This window comes from Triturus cristatus, chromosome 12 (genome assembly GCF_964204655.1).
Source record: "Triturus cristatus chromosome 12, aTriCri1.1, whole genome shotgun sequence".
Lineage (NCBI taxonomy): Eukaryota > Metazoa > Chordata > Amphibia > Caudata > Salamandridae > Triturus > Triturus cristatus.
Genome location: NC_140595.1, coordinates 401,235,718 through 401,251,976, shown reverse-complemented (window position 1 = coordinate 401,251,976; position 16,259 = coordinate 401,235,718). Strand labels below are relative to the sequence as shown.

Sequence of the window (16,259 nt, the reverse complement as noted above, 5' to 3'; positions counted from 1 at the left end):
GCCACACAGAGCCGAACGACACCACCTTTCGGCATGCAGGGGTACTACTCATGAAAAATTTCCAGATCCAGTAAGATGCCTGGGGATAATTCTAAGGTAAGGAACCTGTGGCTAGAAGTTTCTAGTACATATATCTGATCACAAGCATGCCTGTTTTGGGCCACACCAGAGATGAACATTTCATCAGTGTTGAAATAAAAAAGCTCCTTGTTAATTCTACCCTGGCGGGCTATCCAGGTTAAAATGTTAAAGAGCTGTTTGATTCTACTTTGTAACTGTGACTGGTAATAACTTTAAATATATTGATATAATCACCTTCTTGTTATACCTACAGAAGATGACCTCAAAGATATGTGACCTGTAGAAAACAAGCATAAATCACTAGACTGGCAAAAGCAAATATGCAAATGTGTATCTACGATTGTACATTTGTGAGGAATTGGCAGAGTAAGCTTTGAGCAGTCCCAGGCACACAAGTAGCAGCATCCCTTGAATTTAGAGGTCGGCTGGCCCAAAACAAAATCAAAAAAAAAAAAACTAGAAGGTTGGGCCAGGGAGCTAATCAAGAGCATCAGGCCATTCAACAATGTTCAGAGCTGGCAAGGCCAAGCCAGGCAGCGCACAAAGGACAGCCACATGTCAAACATTCAACCCCATGACCAAATGGGGAAAGGAGAGAAAAAGGCCAGAAAATCTGAGCAGCCAAAAATTGGGGGCAAGGTGCATTTTGCCCCCAAGCCAAGCATTAATCACAGGGTAAAATCATGGCCAGCTTCCACCCTAGAAATAGACTATTGTGGGGGTATCTGCTATCTCGCACCACAGGATTTTAGGAGCGGGCAGGTTAACAGTCCAGTTGTTCAGTGAAGAGACCCGGTACCAGACCCACAGCATGGAACAAACAGAACAGGGGTCCCCACTCACCTTGAAGAAGGGGGGTTTATACACTACTATCTACAGAAGTCCATAATGCTGGCAAAAGGAGCGAGCTCAGCACCACCACTGATCACACAAGCAAGGGCCGCACCTAGCCCCTTCACAGCATGAAGGGCAAATCACATCCATGACCAACAGGAAGGACAGCAGCCACAATCCCTACATGTATCCAGGTAATGATATGCCTGAGACTCAAACCATCATAATATCTTGAATAAGCCCAGCAGTGAGGCAAAGATGTACACAAGAGAGTACAGTGTCATCAGAACCCAGGCCACAATCAAAACAAGAACATGTACCATACAGAAACAAGAAGTACAAGGATGAGTGTCTCCTATAGGACAAAGAGAAGAGATGAGTAGGTGTGATCATTTACTGCAACATACAAGTGGGTTAGACTTTTTCTTTTAAGTGGGCAGACGGCTGCCTACCTCCGAGAAGTAGTTTCACCTAATGATGCAAGGACTGGGATGAGGAAGTCATAAGGATTGGAAGACAGCCATGATGCAAGAAGAAAAACATTCAGATGGTTGGCAAGGCACTGCAAGGCTCTATCATTTTACACGTACCTTCACCAAATACAAATACTCGAAACATACTATGAGTGGCCAGAAATTAACAGTTGGAGACAGTTGCAAGGTCTCTCGTGTATACCTAATTTCAACTGGTTGGGGAGAACCTACAATACTAGGAAGTTGTATTTTGAGCACGTTCTACTGACTATCTTTAGCCATAGCTGCTTTAAAGAATTTGGAAACAGCCTGTGTGTTAACAAGGAGCTGAGATGCTTGTGTCTACTTTACATACACCAGACCTTTTGAAGCTCACTTTCTTTCAATGTATTTTATTTTAAAATCATGGTTTACAAATTAGATTGATATAAGTTGCAATTCTCGATGTAACCAGCCTTAACACAAGGCAATAAACAAAATATTTGACTAAAAACTGTTCTATGTTGTAAGGGAGTATGATTATCAGACGATAGAAACAACTAACATTATTGAAGGTTTATCTATTTCGGTTCAGAGCACGTCCAGTTTGAAGAGCATCACTCAATTCTTGAGCAAGGAAGCGATTTAGTAGGGCACCTTCTCAACTGAACGGGTAAAGGATTGTTATGTATATGCACATAATGAATCTGCTTGAATACACATCTTTAATCTTGACAAGAAATACAACAATTTTACCAACTAATAGAAGTGTGTAATGAAAACCAATTAATCTCTGAACTGTATTAATATAGTCTACAGCAAAAATGCACAGCCCCAAGGAAAAGGACTGAAAATTATGAGGCTGATATACTGTTTATTATGAAATCTGTTAGGATCACCATCTGTAAATAGATGATGCACTTTCTTCTTTAGCTAGATAAATGGGAATGTTCATATTGGTAATGAGGGGCTTTTAAATTTCTATTCAGCCCCTACAAACGCACACAACCACTGATGTACCTTTTACCAGAGATGTGACTGTGACAACATGAACATGTACCCAATGTTGTCCAATTAACTTAGGCTTCTCATTCATACTTACAAGTTTTAAGTAAACTATTGTATTATTTAAAACTTGCAGATCATTGGATCACAGTGCTGCTTCAGATGTGTATTAAAACTCCAAGACTTCACTCCCCATTATGTAAGGGATTGGAACCTCTCAGTTCAGTAACTAATTTCTGCCTGTTGCTAACCCAGATTTTGAGATGTATTGTGGATGACTTAGCAGTGGTAACTTTAATAATCTTGGATTAAAATGTATTGGCTTCATGTATGACAAATGTTACCCTACCTTCGATTCACCTATCAGTAATATGTGCTTCCTTATGCCTTTGGCTATACATTCTGTACCTCTAGAACCTGCAGGAGTGCAGTCAGTTCTTCGCCAAGCCCTTCAGTATATTCTTTGCGTTCCAGTTCCTCTAAACATCAGTCCATATGCGTTATCCTTCCTTCTGCAGCATGTAAATCCTGCCATCACTTTTCTCATTTCTGAGTTTCAAAATGCCTTACAACACTTCAAGTCTCTTCAACTCCAAAGTAACTCAATCCTCATGCCATTCTTTCTAGTGACTATTTTTTCATCCTCTGCAACTTTTCTTTCCTATGGTGTTTTCGAATCCACATTAACTTAACCAAACAATCCCCTAACCTAGAAAGAAAACAGTTTGCCACCGCTCCACACCTGCAAGGTTTTCCTTCCAAACCCATGATTATCCTGAGCCTAATCATCTTAAATACGCAATGCAATTATAACTATTTCCATTTTTCAATATTCAAATCAACATTTCAACTAATCAAAATAAGTCTCGAACCTCACGGCTTCCTTAATTCTTATTAACAATTGCCTCAGTCAGACTCACCATACACCGAGCTATAGCGATCCTCGTCACTGTTGTCTTAAGAATTCAGGGAATGAGTCCTTTTTCCAAACACATCTAACCATTCTCAACACAGATTTCCAATCATTAACTAATCAAAACCCCTTCCTATGCCATGTGAACCTACCATTGTATTTTGAGAACTTTTTTTGTCCCGCCCAAATTCCTGAGAAAAACCCCTTAACAGCAAATTGTGTAATTTCAGCCCATTAATGGAGTGACTCCCATTCAGTTGATTTCTTGGTTAAGCCTGCTATCCATTCACTGATATATGAGCACTTCAAACAATGAAGGGCTATTCCAGCTCTTGTCCAAATGAATCATTTATTTTTGATTGATAACTGTACTTCAAAAACTAAAAATCAAAAAAGGGCTAAATCATATTTATTGCCCAGCTTGATCATATCCTGAAACTCCATAAAAAACATAAAAACAGAAGAAACAAAGGAAACACAGAACAACTTTGCATTTAAAAAAGCAATACACATATAGCTTTTATTTCTCTGGTGCAAAAACTGAGCGTAGCATGTAGGATAAGAAGCAGCTGTGAAGCGATCACACTCAATGTCTGTTTAACCACCAGTGTTGGTTTATCATTTTAGCTGTACAAAGTCCTCAGTCGAAAATGACCATAAAATGAAGCACGTCAAGAGCCAGGTATTGCCATGGAAGGTACAATTCTTTTTTCTCCAATTTTAAAATGGTTTCTGGCCTTGCTGGGTATGCATGTTAATAACTGTGAAAGTGGGGCTTCTGCAATACCTAGACAGGGTGACAAAAAACACAGTTGGTTTCGGATAAAATATTTCATAACAAGTGAATGTTAGTAGACTAGTTCTAATCACAAGCAGCAGTAGAGTAGACATTCAAAGCAACACAAGCAAAACTAAATATGCTATTGAGATGGAAAAAAAGCACAACCAAAAGGTGGTAGACCATTTCTTACATACTACTATATAAACAAAATAAGTTGAGGTAAAGGCTACACAGGCCCTAAGAATGTATCTACAGAATCTGGAATAATTAGGTTTGTAATATAATTCAAATAGTTTTACCAATATAGAAAAAAAGCATCATATAATGCATAGGCATAATAAATAATATTTCTGATGTACCGTACTGAATGTATGCACTTCTTTTCTTTTTAGCAACATTGAAGTACAATATTCCATTAAAATATGCTTTGTTAATGAGATCAAATACGGATACAAACAGGTGTTTCAGCCAAAATGCTTCACAACATCTTTCTCAAGGCTATATAAAATTCTCAATACTTAAACTATACCACACACATTGTAAAGTCAACTGAGATATTAATTTTTTACTGTATATGGTTAATAAAAACCATTACAATTACATCAAACTATTACTTTAAAACCAGGTAAAGATTAAAACATTTATAGATTAGCTAATTAAGTCTTTGACCATAAAGGGCAGCATAAGAAAACAATTTTTGGAAACCACACAAAACAGCAATGTGCCTACGCATTGAAAAGGGGAATGAAATGGTCTGGATTGTATCTAAAAATTTACTTTCTCACCCACCCATTATTTCTGTGCCATAAATGAGTGAGGACATAAGTTGGGCCTCGATTGTCTTAAGTATGGGAGTCAGTGTTTGACCTCTCGGATTGGATACCAATCATTCAAATGCAGTTAAACAATGAATTTGATTTTTGTTTAACTGTTTGCAAATGCCGGGCACACTGAAGTCCGCAATCAAAGATGACTCCCAAGTAGGTATACGTCTTGGTTATATCCAGTTTTTCATCTGAATACAAAGTGAAGATTGTTCTCCTCTGGTGACTGCCAAATGCCATGCCTTTTGTTTTCATGGTATTTAATTCCAACCCATTCCTTACGGTGTATGTCGCATAAGTTATCAGGTGTTGTAGGCTTATTAGTCTTGCTAAGCAGGACTATACATCCTCATATTGAAGGCTGAATAGAGGCGACAATGCTAGCTGGGTAGCATCAGAATTTAGATCATTCAAATAGGCATTGAAATTTGCCGTGAATAGATTAAATATTGGTGCGAGCATGCAACCTTGTTTGAGAGCATCACGTGTGAGGATCCTTTTTATATTTGTTGGCCCATCTCCTGGCTATACTTTCACCCAGGTGTGCAATAAAAACTAGATGGCACAGAGTACTGTTGGGGGTATTCCTCATTGGCTTAATTTGGTCAACAAAGCCTTCAGTGAGACCTAATCAAATGCAGATTTTAGGCCCACAAAACAGGACTTGATTTAAGACTTATTTTGGATCAAGGCTTCGATGACTACTACAAGAGTCATTAGGCTTGATTTGGTACCAGTAACTTTTGGTGGTCTCAAAAAACCTTCCAGAAACCCAATCCTCTAGATCCTTCATTTAAGAAAGCAGGGATAAAAATGTGCCCTTTATATCATTTAGGGCAATTAGCCTATTATTAGTCAGCTCGCCTCTTTTCCAAGTTTTCTAAACAGATAGAAGAGTGGTACCTCATGGTACGGAAGTATTCTCCTAATTATGGTTTCTCCATTAGTCATTTGTAGTAATTGCCAAGCCGCACACTTTAAAGTTAAAAGAGCAAAAACGCATGATAGGGGGTCTTGCATCTAAAGTACGAGTTACTTACCTTCGGTAATGATGTATCTGGTAGAGGCGTTGTCTAGCCGCAGATTCCTTAACTTAGAATATCCCCAGGCATCAGACTTGATCCGGAAAAAACTTTGCAGCAGCACCTCTGCGCGCCGGGGGACAGCGCCACACGACCCCACCCTGACGTCGTCCACATACATGATGTCAGCGAGGTCATATAAGTCCCTCCCGGCACGCTGACGTTAGTTTTCTTCGGAGAAACTTTTCCGCGACAACGCGGAACCACCAATAAAAAAATGGTGAAATTATGGGAACAGTGTGCGATGGATGAAAATCCGTGAATAAATAAGGAGGATGGTGCAGACACCATTGTAAAAGACAGAATTAGACACTATCTACATATAGGTGAAAAAGCTGTGAGAAAGAACCTTGCAAGCTAAGCAAAGACGCTTCCATAGTGTAAGAAAGGAAGAACATCTCAGCAGACTAAAATAGACTGTCAGTACCATGTAGAACTGTGCAGTCCAGCAAGAACGGAGCACAGAGAGAACAGTTCCCCGCAGGAATGAAAAGTCTGGCACTGTGTAAGAAAGTAGCTCTGTATATACTGTCCCCAAATAGGTACAGGGTGTCCATAGGTTTGGCAGAGGTTAAAGTTAGATATAACCTTACACTCTAAAGTGGTAGCTTGGTCGAGCTGTAAGGCAGTATCAGATGACAGTGTAAAGCATTGGTTGTACACACTCAGTCAGCAAATGGTCTCACACACTCAAGAACTGAACTCTAGGCCAATTGGTTAGTATATAAAAATATATAGTAGTTTTATTTTAGAACCAACAATCGGTATCAAAATACTTTCTCCGAATAAAATGCTGCAGTTGTATACTCTCAATAAGCAATAGACGTTTAAATGCAATAGTTACAGTTGTTGCAATTAGGCAACACAATTCAAAAAATTATAACATTGAGCTCAATGGGAGTTTTTAAGTAAATGCAATTTCAGTTACTTTGCGTATGGTTTTCTTACTCAGGGCTGGATCCTAGATTATGCCCTGGTGCATTTCCTGTAAACAACTGAAATAAATCGTTTTTGTTACACAGGCGATTTTTAAGGAATATTTGTATGTTTCAGAAATCGACACACAAGAATTTCTGGCAAAAACCAGGCAATGTTATCCTATGGAGGAAAATCAAGTTATCGGTAAGTACAGTTGTAATTACTTTTCAGGGTCAGTGCTGGGCACCAAGATCCAGCACTGGGATCTCTCCTGAAAACCGGTGAAGAATTTTGTTTTCGTTGATCGGTTGATTTTTAGTCAATATTTTAAAGTTTCAAAACACGACTCTTGAAAGAATTTCCAAGTGAAACCAGTCAATGTTACCCTATGGAGGAAAAGTGAGTTATCGGCTTTCAGGTAAGTACTCGACAGGCAGAGTTAAGGTTCTGGGCATAGACTCAGGGGTCTCCCAGGGTCAGGTAGGTACAGTTGTTACACCCTCAGCGACACAGGGGCAGCCGGGTGCAGAGAGAGAGAGTTAGGCCCAATGTTAGCCTATGGCAGGCAGGGGGCCTTTGGTTGGTGGCTGCTAGCAGGCAGGCTACGTGGCTGTGGGAGCTGGGCTCCTGGTCACTCACACAGGGCAAGTGGGGAAGTAGTTTAGGATAGATGTTGCACTTCCAGGGGCACTCGGCGGCTGGGTGCAGGGTGATTTTGAGCCATCGGGCGCTCAATGGATTTCAATGGAGAAGCTACCAGATGAACAAAGGCTGCAAGCTCGGGGACGGAGATTCTTCAGGTGCGACCACCACTTCGAGAGGTAAGTTGGGAAGCTGTAGGTTAGGTAGGCACCCAGGAGTTGGGCACAGGGGGCCACAGGGTGCAGGGGTGGCTTTTGGCGTGGGGAAATCTTACCCTCTGCTGGTCGCGGTTGGAGGGGTCCCTGGTTCTGAGACTGCAGGCATCGTCAGGAGCGTCGAGGAGGGTCCTTGGGTGCTGGATTCTGGGTCACAGTCGCCGGGGGTGACGGCCTCGTGGTCTTTGTCCACTCCGGCACAGGCCAGGCTTGGCGGGTGCAGAGTGTGCAGGAATCGCGGTTCCTGGCTGGAACCAGGGGTTTGTTACTTGCTTTGAGCAGAACCACAGCTCGTGGGAGTCCCAGTCTTTTAGAGTCACAACGCAGTCAGGTCCTCCGGTGTTTTCAAGGTTGCTGACCACTAGAGACACCGGGGTTTAGCAGGAGCATGTTCAAGGGTCGACAGGCCTGCAGAGCTGGGGCCAAGTCAGTTGGTGTCTTCCTCCTGTTAGCAGCTGCACGGCAAGTCTTCTTTCTTCTTGTTCTTCTTGCTTGTTTCGGCTTCGGGATCTGAGGAAGGATGGTTCAGGGTGCCCCTAAATACTAAATTTAGGGGCATTACAGGTAGGTAAAGAGCAGAGACCAATGGGTCCCTTCCCTGGGGTGGGTACACCCCCTATCCTGCCACTCTCCTGTGGGAGGGGGGCAGTAGCCTAGTCCTGATTGGGTAGGGCTTCCCATCTTCAAGATGGCGAGAGCCCGGAGTTGTGCTTCACCTCGCCTCCCCCACCTGAGGGGTGGGGTTGGCAGAGGCAGGCACAACCCCTTTCCTCACTTGGGCTTTCCTGCCAGTCTTCCCGCCAGAGTGGGGGCTAGAACCGGTGGGGACCAGTTGCTGAGTACAGCAAGTGGTCTGAGGAGGCTCACAAAGGCGGCATGCCTTTGAAGCTTCCCCTGCCCATCCTGGGGGAGGAGACCTAGCACCTCGCTCAGGATGTGCATTGTTGCAGGACCAGGAGAGCGGATGGACTTTCTACCCAGGGGTCCAGCAACATGTATGCTGGGTGGCAGCCTAGGCAGCCTCTCAGGCAGGACGTGGATTGTGGGTTAGGTTCAGGGGGCAACTCTAAGTTGCCCTTTGTCGTGCATCTTGCATTAAATCCCACACTGGCATCAGTGTGGGTTTAATGTGCTGAGAAGTTTGGTACCAAACTTCTCAGTGTTCAGTGTTGCCATCATGGTGCTGTGGAGTTAGTGTTGACAACCTCCCAGCACCATATACTCTTAATGGCAGCACTACACTTACAGTGCCCAGGGCCTGGGTACTGTAGGGGTACAGTGCTCATGCACCTGTACCCTCACCACTGGCATAGTGAACACAGCTAGAGGGGTGACTGAGGTATGCCAGGGCAGTGTGTTTGTGGGCATGGCACACAGGGATGTGTGCCATGTCGACTGTTTTGTTCTGCACCAAGACACTCAGCTTGCAAAGGCAGTGTGTGTGTGTCTGGGTACAGGGCCTCTAAGGGTGGCACAATAAGTGCTGCAGCCCTTAGGGGCCTTCTCTGGTCACAGTGCCCTGGGTACCTATGGCACCATTTACCAGGGGCTGACATGTGGCCAGAGATGCCAATTGGGTTTAGGCTTCAATGCAGTTTTAGGGAAGGAACACAGGCCCTGGGCACCTGGTTGGCAGGAGCCCAGGGCACACTCAGTCAAAGTACATCAGAAATTCAGCAAAAAGTGGGGCATACCATGCAAGAAAGATGCCACTTTCTCATACACTGCCCCTGTAGTAACAGAGATCTGAAACAGAGGTGAACAGAGCCCCAAAGAAAACTACCGTAGAGGAGACCAGACCCAAGCCAACAGAGAAGGCGGAACAACAGCAGGGGAAGAAAATGAAGAGGAATCTCCTGGTGAAGGACAATCGAAAATACTTCATTTTACAGATAAGAAACCCTTGAGAGGGAGGCAACAGTATTATTGTGACAGAAACCCCTGAGAGGGAGTCAGTAGTATTATGGCTAATCTCAAAGGGACGCAACAATGTGATCACCCATGAGAGAAAAAAACAATGCCAATGCCAGAACGGGGAGGCTGGGTAGGCGCTAAGGAATCTGCGGCTAGACAACGTCATCGTTACCGAAGGTAAGTAACTCATACATCTGATAGAGAAGAGACATCAAGCCGCAGATTCCTTAACTTAGAATAGATACCACAGCCATACCCCAAAGCAGGGATGGGTCTGCGACAGATCAACAGACAGCGCCAAGCATCCAATCCGGCAACAGAGTGAAGGATAAACGGGGGAGGCTGTGGCGGAACAGCCCGACAGCAACCCAAGCAGCTCAGAAGAGCAGAAATAACGGGATGGTAGATATCCTAAAAATGCCAGAATGGCACTACACCATACCTGTATTAAAAAGGGGCAGGTAGAACGGCCTGAGCCATGAAAAAAGAGAAAGAGAAAAAAGAGAGAGAGAGAGAGAGAAAAAGAGAGAGAGAGAGAGAGAGAGAGAGAGAGAGAGAGAGAGAGAGAGAGAGAGAGAGAGCGAGAGAGAGAGAGAGAGAGAGAGAGAGAGCGAGAGAGAGAGAGCGAGAGAGAGAGAGAGAGAGAAAAAGAGAGAGAAAGAGAGAGAGAGAGAGAGAGAGCGAGAAGGACCACTCTCCGCTTAGTGGCGCATGATCAGGACACCGACCCAAGTTCAAAAAGAACCTGAAGAGATGCAACCAGAGCCTAACAGACTAGCCCATAGAAGGAAGGCTGATGGAGCCGGTGCCAAAAGCCCAAAGGCAAGAGCTAGAACCTGAGCAATCTGATTGGAAAAGCCGGCGGGACAAGAAACGCGCCAAGTGCACACTCAATCCGAAAAGGGGGAAATAGGGGCAAATAGCATACATTTTAAACCCGCTGAAGCAGGTAGAAACACGCAGCAGGCAAACTGCCACAGAGACCTTAAAGTGGCTTACACAAAAAGCTTAAGAGTGGCGACCGGGCAGTATGAAGCCAAAGTGAGAAACAACCCACAATATAGACTTGCAGGCAGTAGTCAAGGACCACTGCCATCAGAAGAGCTGTCCTGCAGGCGTAGCGTTAACAACTGGAAAGAGCCTCAGAATCCAAGACCAAACACTCCAGAAAAGACACATACAGTGTCGAACACCAAAAAGAGAGCATTTTTCAAATCGGGAAATGACGCCAGTAAGCGGACGCAAGGAGGAACCTATGGGCAACTTGCATCAACTCAAAAAAGCTCCCCCACACATCGCAGCCCCGAAAAGAGGTGGTGACATAGGAAAAGGAATACCAACCGGCACGTATACATAAATGTATAAACATATAAATATGTAGAGACAGAACAAGCCAGGAGCATGAACATGTCCATACCGGAGCATACCAAGTATATTAAGGGCCGGTAGGAGCCGTTTTTGAAGAGGAGATCAAGAAACCTTCCAAGGAGGTGGAACAAGCAACAGGCAGGATGACCATGGCGTAAGAAGATGGCACCAGGGAAACAACATAGAACACCATACAACGGACCACCAAGCGACGCATGGAGCCCACAGGACCTCCAGGCCCAGGTGAGATAAGCAAAGCTATACAATAGCATACAAGTACCCCACATGGAGTATGCCTACCCCATACAACGGGGAACACCTTTTAGGGCAATAAGCCAAGAGCGCAGTAACAAAATGACCCCGTGAACATGAGGTCCGAGCCGTATGACATTACTGAGCTGAGCCACCAGCTCAATACCACAGTCAGAGGACCAGACACAGCAATCTGTGGAACACTGCCACAGCAGGCCAACAGGCAGCTCAAAGCAAAACGCATCCAAGGGATGCCAATAAAAGGGTAATCACCCTTGACCACAGAAAAAGAAGACGTAAGGCTCACTGCCCATGTAAACATAAAGCGCAGCTAAAGGATGCAAAATGAAAAAGTACCACCATGGAAGAAAGGCCTAAAAAGACCTAAGTGGGAGGACGAAAGCCCGCAAGGAACCGGTAAACCGCCGACAAACAGCAAAACCCCATCAAAGGGTAAGTAAACCAGTTGCTCCCGGATATTTTCGGGGAAGACACCATCGCGCAACCAAGCGTGACGCCTTAAGGCAACAGAGCATGCCATAGCACGTCCCAAAGAATCCGCAGTAACTAAGGCTGAGTGGATTGTGAATTCGGCAAGGTTGCGGCCATCCCGGAGGAGGCAATGGAGATCAACCCGAGCATCTTCAGAGGTGGCCAAAAGCAAAGACTCTGCAGAGTTCCACAGGGCAGAAGTAGCCCGTGCTAAAACACACATTGTATTCAAGGAGCGTAGGGCCGCACTAGTGGAGGCAAAGACATTCCTGCCCCATGACTCTAGCCATCTAGACTCCCGAGAAGGAGGAAGCATTAGAGGAGACAGGGAGGGGAAAGCAGTCTGCAACACAAACCCTTGTACATCAGGGTGTACAAAAAGACAAACAGGATCGAGCTCCTGACAACAGAAGAAGAAGGGGAGGTCGAAGACCTTGGCGACAAGTGCCTCAACTTACCAAGTGGCGAACGGCGGCCCCGGACCCCGAACGACGGCGGGAGGGACCTGCCGTTAAAGAAGCCGGGGAGTGAGACGACTCCGACCTGGACAACCGCGCCGAGAGAAGCTTCGTACGGCGCTCACGCCGAGACTTGGGCTTCAGGTGTTGGCACACCTCTCAGTCCTTGGAGTCATGGTGCTCGCCCAGACACCACATACAAATAAGATGCAGGTCCGTTGCAGACATCTGTCGCGAACAGAAACTACACGTTTTAAAGCCTGAAGGCATTGCACACTGTTCCCCGACGCGAAGCGTCGACAAGGCCTGAATACATGCCAGAGGAACCGCTCACTCTGGATCCGGGTTGCAAGCGGAAAAGAAGGAAACTGACGTCAGCACACCAGGAGAGACTTATATGACCTCGCTGATGACACATACGTGGACGACATCAGGGCGGGGTCGTGTGGCACCGTCCCCCGGCATGCAGAGGTGCTGCTGCAAAGTTTTTACCGGATCCAGTCTGACGCCTGGGGATATTCTAAGTTAAGGAATCTGCGGCTAGATGTCCATCAGATCTGAAACTCAAAATGTACATTTTATGACACTGAAGGTCTCAAATTAATTGAGACTGAGGTGCTCAGGACTAAATTGTGAGGCCTTTTTCCTCCAAGAGCTGGATTGGCAGGTGAAGTAGGTGGGGTAACGCACTGTTGGGCCAGGTGCAATATTTGTCTCGGAACTGATGCTTGTGGCTACCTGAGCGATAGGCTTACTGGGGAACAGCACATTTCGCTAACCTATCTTATTAGTGTTTTTAACACTTACACAAGGACTTGGAGAGTGACGAACACAGACCTCTGGATCAACTTCGATGGCTCAGAGATTATGAGCAAAGTTTGGACAAGGAGCAGGACTTGGAACAGTCCCATTGTGGAGTCTTCATATGCTTGGCGACGTAGTGTTTTGCCTTATGCTCCTTGAGGACTTTCGGGTTCATTATTCATGGCTCAACCCCAGGGAAACCTGAAGGGGATTGGTCACAGACATTTTTTAGTAACAGTCTCTACTTAGCTTAAAACCTGTCATTTTAGGGGATGGCATCCCTTGCTGCATGAAAGTAGGATTGGCTTCCTATGGTTAACCCCCACTTTTTGCTTCATGTGATATTGTTTTCAACTAGTCCGATTGGGATCCTGCTAATCAGGACCCCACTCTATCTGCTTTCTCCCTAAATTGTTATGCCATGTACTCCGGTACATTCCAGACTGGATACTGGGGTACCATTGTCAGTCCCTAGTATATGCTACCCATGTACCCAGGGCATAGGTACCCCAGAAGCCTCCCATGGGCTGAAGCATGTATTATGCCACCCATGAGAGGTCATGCAAAAGGGAACTACAGGCCTGCCATAGCAGCCTGTGTAAGATGGTGCAGGCACCTCTTACAATAGATATAGGCTTCCTATATCCAAGGGTCACTGCACTTAAAATATTTAATTAAATTTTACAGCAGGCCTTATTAATCCTGAAGGCAGGGTGCTTGGTTCTAAGTGAGAGGGTGCCCCCGCATGAGCAAGACACCCCTGAAGCCTACAGAGTCCATTCTTTCAGTGCATCAGCCATTTAAGACATATAGAGTGGCATTATGCGACCGAATAATGACCAGCCTGTATAATGGCTAAAAGTAACCCTATCGTGTTTGGTATCAAACATTGTGGAATCAAACCCCCACACTGGTAACCGATGTGGGTGGTAGGATTTCAGCCCTCAGAAACAAGCTTTGTGAGGTCCCTGGTGTTACCGGTACCAGCCTTCGAGTCCCTGGCAGCCCAAAAGGGTTGCTGCCGACCAGAGACACATTTCTGCCCTCCTGCTGCTGAGCCAAGCTTGAGCAGGGGGAAGGCAGAATAATAAGCATCCTGTCACAGGGAGGTGTGATCACTTTCCAGACAAGATTTAGTGTATTAGGCCTGGGTCTGTGCGTTTGCCAGCGACCAAAAGTCAGCGTGAGGGGCATACTTGGTGTCCCTGTGCATAGTCCAATTCAAACCAGTCCTGGAAGCCGTTGCCTCCTGCTCCGGCACGAAACTAGATAAAGGACATGGGAGTAACCTCCCCCCTGTCCAGACCCTCCCCTGGGAGGGTCTCCTGAATCTGTCCAACCCTCTCCCATGGGTACAAAAGGGCTTACCTGGCTGTAGGACCCTTGATTCAACGTGGACAAGATTCTGAACCAGAAACCAGTGACTGTGGACACTCTGGAATTCGCTGGACTTCGATTGTGCCCGACTTAGTCTCCCTCTCAGTCTAAAGCATCGCCTGAGCACCATACAGGCTCCGTACAGGACCTGTGGGGCATCAAGGACTACTGAAGACAGTCCCTTTGGAGTGACACTGTCTTGACTCGAGTTGTGGTTCTTATACCACTATTTTAGTATATGGTTTGGTCTCCCCATGGAGCCCACTTTGTATTAGTGCTATTTACGATTGTTCCTGTGCTATAGTATTGGGTGCTTCGTGTTCATCTGCGTGTAGCAGATACTGTAAAGTATTTAGAGTGTGTTATAATAATAAATACATATTTTTATAATTACTGTGTGGTTCTCCTTTCATTTAACCAATACAATAAAATCGCATTCTGGTAAAACAAGCTGTTTAACATTCCTTCAAGACTAAGCCTGAAGGCTGCTCCCCACAGCTATCACTTGGAAAGCTTTCTAAGGTTATCTTTGACCTCTTAAATCACTATAAGGGTTGTTTGGACTTGTACAGTGTGCCCACTTTAATAAGTGGAGAGAATTTACCAGGCCAAATTCTCACACTTGCATACTGCAGAATGTTATAGAAAAATTGAGATAAATTCAAGAGAATGAGAGATGAGGGAGCTCCAGATCAGAGTCTGGCGGAGTGGGAAGAAAGGAACTGACGTCACAGAGCAGGTGTGGCACTATATAAGTCCTGCACGTAATTACCAGAGCGAAACGAGTCAGTGCAGAGCCGCAAGGTGTCCCCTACCGGCGCACAAAGATAACGCTGAAAAGTTTCTGGATCCGGTGTGACGCTTTAGGAATATTCAAAAGTTGAGACTTCTAGCAGCCAATTCTGATCAGAAATCATATTTTCATTAAAATGCTTAGTTCAGTATAAAATCTCTAAAAAATAGAGCAGCGGTCTGCCCAGGATTCTTTCACACAAAACTTGCAATAAAACCAAAGCATGGTGCCTGCTAGAGGGAGTGGAGTTCAAAACCACATCATCTTATTAGGCTAAAATAGGTAGGTGGTTTGACTACGTAAAATAACATTGCAGATTTTTTTTTTTTTAATTGTAGTGGGCATTGCCAGCCTGAGAGTGGTAGGACTGAAAAGTGTGATTCTATCAAAGACCAAAAGCTGCAGAAATGTTACTCTTAGCAGTGACGCCAGGAAAACTAAAAGTTTTAAAGTGCAACACGAAAACCTTTGAGAATGTGACAAAAGTTCTCTGTAAACAAACCTAAAGAAAAGAATATTCATCAAGCCTTGATAATTTCAGATAAAGATAATATTACTCACCCAGTAAGCATCTGTTCTTGGCATGTAGAGCTGTAGATTCACCTGCTTTGCATACTACTGCCATCTAGTGTTGGGTCCGGATGTTTGCAAGTTTTTCTTCGAAGAAGTCTTTCCAGTCACGAGGTAGGTGACTCCTCCTTTCGGTGACAATGCGCATGGGTATCAACACCATTGTTAGATTTTTTTCCCGCACACGGTGAGAATGGAGTTAATAAGTAAAGAATAGAGATGTCCATGCGTATGTCTATATAGTAAGAGAGAACAGCAACAGGTACAGGCTCCTGCAGAGGCGGGTCAGCGCATGTGAATCTACAACTCTACATGGCAAGAACAGATGCTCACTGGGTAAGTAACATTATCCTTTTGATGCATGTGAGCTGTAGATCACATGCTTTGCATAGATTATACAGCAGTATTCTCCCAAAGCGGTGGCTAACCTGTAGCTGTTGGAGTTATCTAAAATAGTGTTCTAAGTACTGCCTGGCACACCTTA

General features: G+C 44.8%; 1 protein-coding gene across 5 annotated transcripts in view; it reads right to left on the bottom strand.

Moving 5' to 3' along the window:
* Positions 1 to 3,772: 3,772 nt before the first annotated feature.
* The window catches only part of CENPN (centromere protein N), a 220,082-nt gene continuing 207,595 nt past the window's right edge, over positions 3,773 to 16,259 (bottom strand). For all 5 annotated transcript variants that reach the window (XM_085638918.1, XM_085638917.1, XM_085638916.1 and 2 more), the window contains one exon: positions 3,773 to 4,072. In XM_085638918.1, the coding sequence (XP_085495044.1) occupies positions 3,957 to 4,072 (116 nt within the window). In that variant the 3' untranslated portion in view covers positions 3,773 to 3,956. The remainder of the gene's footprint in view (positions 4,073 to 16,259) is intronic.